Genomic DNA, 4,793 nt, shown 5'->3' with positions numbered 1-4,793 from the left:
CCTCTACGGACCACTATAGACACGCCACGTGTCCACCCATGCCAAATGGGACAACCGGCCATCAAGGCCCAATTCAGTCTAGAGGCCCGATCAGCCCTAGGTTTACCTTAAACCTAGAGAGTTGCACGCTTCTCAAGGCTATAAATACTCGATTAATCCTCATTAATCACACAACAGAAAAGAATCGAATAATCAAGAGATCAAGCAGAGAAGAACAGAGTTATTAACAACCGGCTAATCTCGCTAACGACGCAGATTACCAACACCAAGCACTCTCACCTGGAGAGATCTCGTTACTTTAATTTCTGTATTAATTACTCCTTAATCAGGTACTAACTTGACCGTTGGAGGCGGAGCTCTCAGGAGTCTCCGTTATTTTGCAGGTACAGGCGTCCGGTTCCAGTCTCGGAATTGTAACTCTCCCGCAGGACATCAGAAAACCCCGAAACACCTTGGATAATAGTTGTGTTACGATGGAATAAGAAAGATTAATGAATAATACTGCATAATTTTATGGGGTTCACTAATAATATGTTAGCAATATGTATATGTATGGATGGACACATAAAGTTTTATTATTGTAGTTTTAAAATGTAGGTAGTTTATATGATACTCCCAAACCGAACAAACTAAGCCCTGAACATTAGTCCGAACAAAAAATTGCAACATAATAGCAGATATCATCATTATTATTAAGAATTCAAGAGTCAAGATAACCCCACATGTTGAGTCATTCATAGGATGAGAGGTGAAACATATTCAATGCATAATTAGCATGAGGTAACTTTTATTTTTATGTAAAATTGATTATGATTTCATATATTTTTTTATTATCTTTAGCACATACAATGTCATTTTTAAATGGCCTTCCAATTAATATGAAGTATATGAACACTAGAAATATCCATTGAGCTATGCGATACATTACTGGTTATAGTTTATAAACTTATATAGCATACATAAAATTCCTTTGTGAAAAGAAATAAATGCCTTTCAAAAACTTAGAAATACTAGAATTTCACATTGAGTCACAATTCTTACAAACATATGGAGTAACTAAAATAAAATATCTAAGTACATACACATATTGACATATATAGTAATGTTAATGAAATTAATAGAGATATGACTAACTATACAACAAGTACGTGTATGAGAAAAAATGGTCGGATAAACATAAAAGTAACTCATTTAGTAATCCAAAACAAAAATGGAAAGTTATAACTTGAAGCAATGAAGCTTTAGAACAACTTCCAATCGACAAAATATTAGGAGATATTATGACCATATAATATTGACTTGAATAGCACTCAAGGGTGAGTGACAAGTCCCTCAAAAAATTTAATCACCTAATTGCGCACCCAACCCAAACATACCTTTACCACATCATTCTTATATAAAAACTATGTTAACTCTCACTAATCACTCCAAACTTACACAAAATAATATAACATCTACACACAATATTCTATTCTAACGAAATAAAAATATGGGTGCTCATTTTCTTTCTTCTCCTGCATTTTGTGGAACTCTACTTTTGTTTATTGCCAATATTTGGTTATGTCATGGAGTGACAAGGCACTATAGATTTGATGTATGTAATTTTTTTTGAAAAATCACTTTTTCATTAGCCAATGAAATTTTTATCTTATGATGCATGCTTCTTTTTATGTAATGATTTTTATCTTATAAAGTTTTTTTTGTTGGATTTTGCATTATGATTTTGTAGATAAAGTTGCAAAATGTGACACATTTGTGCAAAACAAAGAGCATGATCACTGTGAATGGCAAATTCCCTGGGCCAAGAATCATTGCTAGGGAGGGTGACCGAGTCATTGTAAATGTTGTAAACCATGTCAAGAATAATATTTCAATCCATTGGTAAGATAAATTATATTAAAGCTAGTGATGAATTTTTTTGTTATCAAAATGAGATGTAATTCTTCGATTATGCCTTGGCCTCTACCATTTCATTTTATAAACTAATAATCATTTAATATTATAGGCATGGTATTCGACAACTAGGGAGCCCATGGGCAGACGGTCCAGGTTACATAACACAATGTCCAATTCAGATAAACAATAGCTATGTGTACAACTTTACGATCAAAGGTCAAAGAGGGACTCTTTTTTGGCATGCTCATATCTCTTGGCTTAGGGCATCTGTTTATGGACCTATCATTATTCTCCCAAGGAGAAATGAATCCTATCCATTCCCTAAGCCTCACAAGGAAGCCACCATAATGTTTGGTACGTTTTATTATTATGACTAATTAATATTATAATCAACACCTTACATGCATGCTTTAACCCCTTCAAAGCTAATATAGTTGATCACATACATATATTTTTCCCAAACTTATGTTGTAGGTGAATGGTGGAACAATGACACTGAAGCAGTCATTAGTCAAGCCCTTCAAACTGGCGGAGGCCCTAACGTATCGGATGCATATACGTTTAATGGATTTCCAGGGCCATTGTATAATTCATGTACCGGAGCTAAAGGTACTTGATAGTCGACACATCACTGGATTATACAACCTAAACATTTTTGTACTTCGTATATGTTAAATTAATACAATTTGGCTTTGGCTTTTAGGTATGGCGGACACGTATAAGCTTAAGGTTAAGCCAGGGAAGACTTACCTCTTGCGGTTGGTTAATGCTGCACTCAATGACGAACTATTCTTCAGCATAGCAAACCACACTATGACATTGGTTGAAGCCGATGCACTCTACCTAAAGCCGTTTAATACCGACATTTTAGTCATTGCACCAGGCCAAACCACCAATGTACTCCTTAAAACCAAGCCTAATCCTAGACATACCACATACCTAATGGCAGTTAGGCCTTACTTCACCGGTAGTGGCACCTTTGACAACACTACCGCGGCAGCTATCCTAGAGTACGAAATCCCATCAAAGTCCTCCTCGGCCACTCATCACAAGATCCTCAATGTAACCTCTAAGGATCTTCCTCGTTTACCTTCCATAAACGACACTTCTTTTGTAGGAAATTTCTCTAAAAAATTCCGAAGTTTGAACAATGCAAAGTTTCCAGCTGAAGTCCCAAAAAAAGTAGACAAACACTTCTTCTTCACAGTAGGACTTGGAACTAGCCCTTGCCCTAAGAACCAAACATGCCAAGGGCCTAATAACAGGACCAAATTCGCGGCCTCAGTAAACAACATTTCTATGGCCCTGCCATCAACTGCCCTGCTTCAATCATATTTCTTTGGCCAAAATGCAGGGGTTTACAACACTAATTTCCCTCAAATACCGCTTAAACAATTTAATTACACCGGCACACCACCTAATAATACTAATACAATGAATAACACCGAAGTGTTAGTGATCCCATATAACACAAATGTGGAGCTTATTATGCAGGACACTAGCATTATTAGCGCCGAGAGTCACCCTCTTCATCTACACGGCTATGATTTCTACGTCGTTGGCCAAGGTTTTGGTAACTTTAACCCTAAAAAGGACCCTGCCAACTATAATCTTGTTGATCCTGTTGCTAGGAACACCGTTGGAGTACCATCCGGCGGTTGGGTTGCCATTCGATTCAAGGCCGATAACCCAGGTTAGTATTAGTACCACGTGTATAAATTATATATACGCAAATTTCCTATTTCTTTCATATTATCTGTAACTTAAAATATCAACTCGGACTGCATAATAATAATAGTAAACAAGTAACATGTTTATTTGTGCATAATTGTTACATATTCGCATGCATTTGCAACATTTGAACAAGAATGAATATTTGACAGCTACTAACTTGGATTAGACAGTCAACATTATTTAAAGTGGCACAGAAAAATGCATGTAACAATCTAGAATATTTGTCGTAAACTTGTTGTAATCACCATCTAATATTCTTATTAAGCATTGACTATAATTGAATAGCCATTAAATCACGACCCTTTTAATTAAAGGGACAAGATTAAGACTTTTCATCAATTGGATTAGATTGTGTACCAACAAGTGGTAATTACATAAGCTAAGGTTAATAATAAAACAAGTGCTAACATTAGGATACACTAATAACGATATTTTAACCAAAGTGTACGGTTAAGTAATGATTAAGTTAGTCTAAGAACACAAGTGTTGCTTTATTAATATCTTATATTTTTATTAGTATGAAGTATTGTGATTAATTAACAATAATGGAATACCTTAATTTACAATTAATTAATTAATTTTGTGTAATTGAAAACAGGAGTATGGTTTATGCATTGCCATTTTGAGGTTCACATGAGTTGGGGACTAAGGATGGCTTGGATTGTCCTTGATGGAAAATTACCCAATCAGAAGGTGCCACGTCCGCCAGCCGACCTTCCCAAATGCTGATTTGTCAGCCTTTTCATTGGCCGTTAATTCGTTACAACTACAAGTTTTTGTTCCGTGTTTTTGTATGAATTTAAATTATTTTGTTTTTGTGTGATGGTTTTGCTTGAGTTTGAGAGAAAAGCAAGGTGAGGCATTGAATTGTAGAGTTTGTTTGGAATAAGGATGGTTTTGTACAATTAATTCCCAATTTTCCATCTAATGAAATTCAAATCAAGATATTATGAGTTTTAATTTGAGGCTAATTCTCCACCGTCCATTTATTTTACGCTCGAAATTGAAATTAATATGAATAATTACAAATCAGATAACTTTAATTAATTTCACTAAAAATGAATCTGATCGCTATGATTTAAAGAGTGCTCCATATAACTTTTTTTTTTTTTACTTATTATAGTTAGATGAATGTAAATTTTACATGCTACGTAGTTGTCATA

General features: G+C 34.9%; 1 protein-coding gene across 1 annotated transcript; it reads left to right on the top strand.

Annotated features, from left to right (window-relative positions):
- The first annotated feature begins 1,229 nt into the window (after positions 1-1,229).
- Positions 1,230-4,590, top strand: LOC110683332 (laccase-2-like). Its single transcript, XM_021859678.1, has 6 exons — positions 1,230-1,594; positions 1,730-1,881; positions 2,006-2,250; positions 2,371-2,505; positions 2,600-3,589; positions 4,229-4,590. Exons 1-6 carry the CDS (start codon positions 1,490-1,492, stop codon positions 4,357-4,359), a joined length of 1,758 nt encoding a protein of 585 aa, XP_021715370.1. The 5' UTR covers positions 1,230-1,489; the 3' UTR covers positions 4,360-4,590.
- The last annotated feature ends 203 nt before the right edge of the window (positions 4,591-4,793 follow it).

The sequence above is a fragment of the Chenopodium quinoa genome, unplaced genomic scaffold (genome assembly GCF_001683475.1).
Source record: "Chenopodium quinoa cultivar QQ74 unplaced genomic scaffold, ASM168347v1, whole genome shotgun sequence".
Taxonomy (NCBI): domain Eukaryota; kingdom Viridiplantae; phylum Streptophyta; class Magnoliopsida; order Caryophyllales; family Amaranthaceae; genus Chenopodium; species Chenopodium quinoa.
Note: the sequence above shows the minus strand (reverse complement) of the source record. Positions and strands in the feature narration are given on the sequence as shown.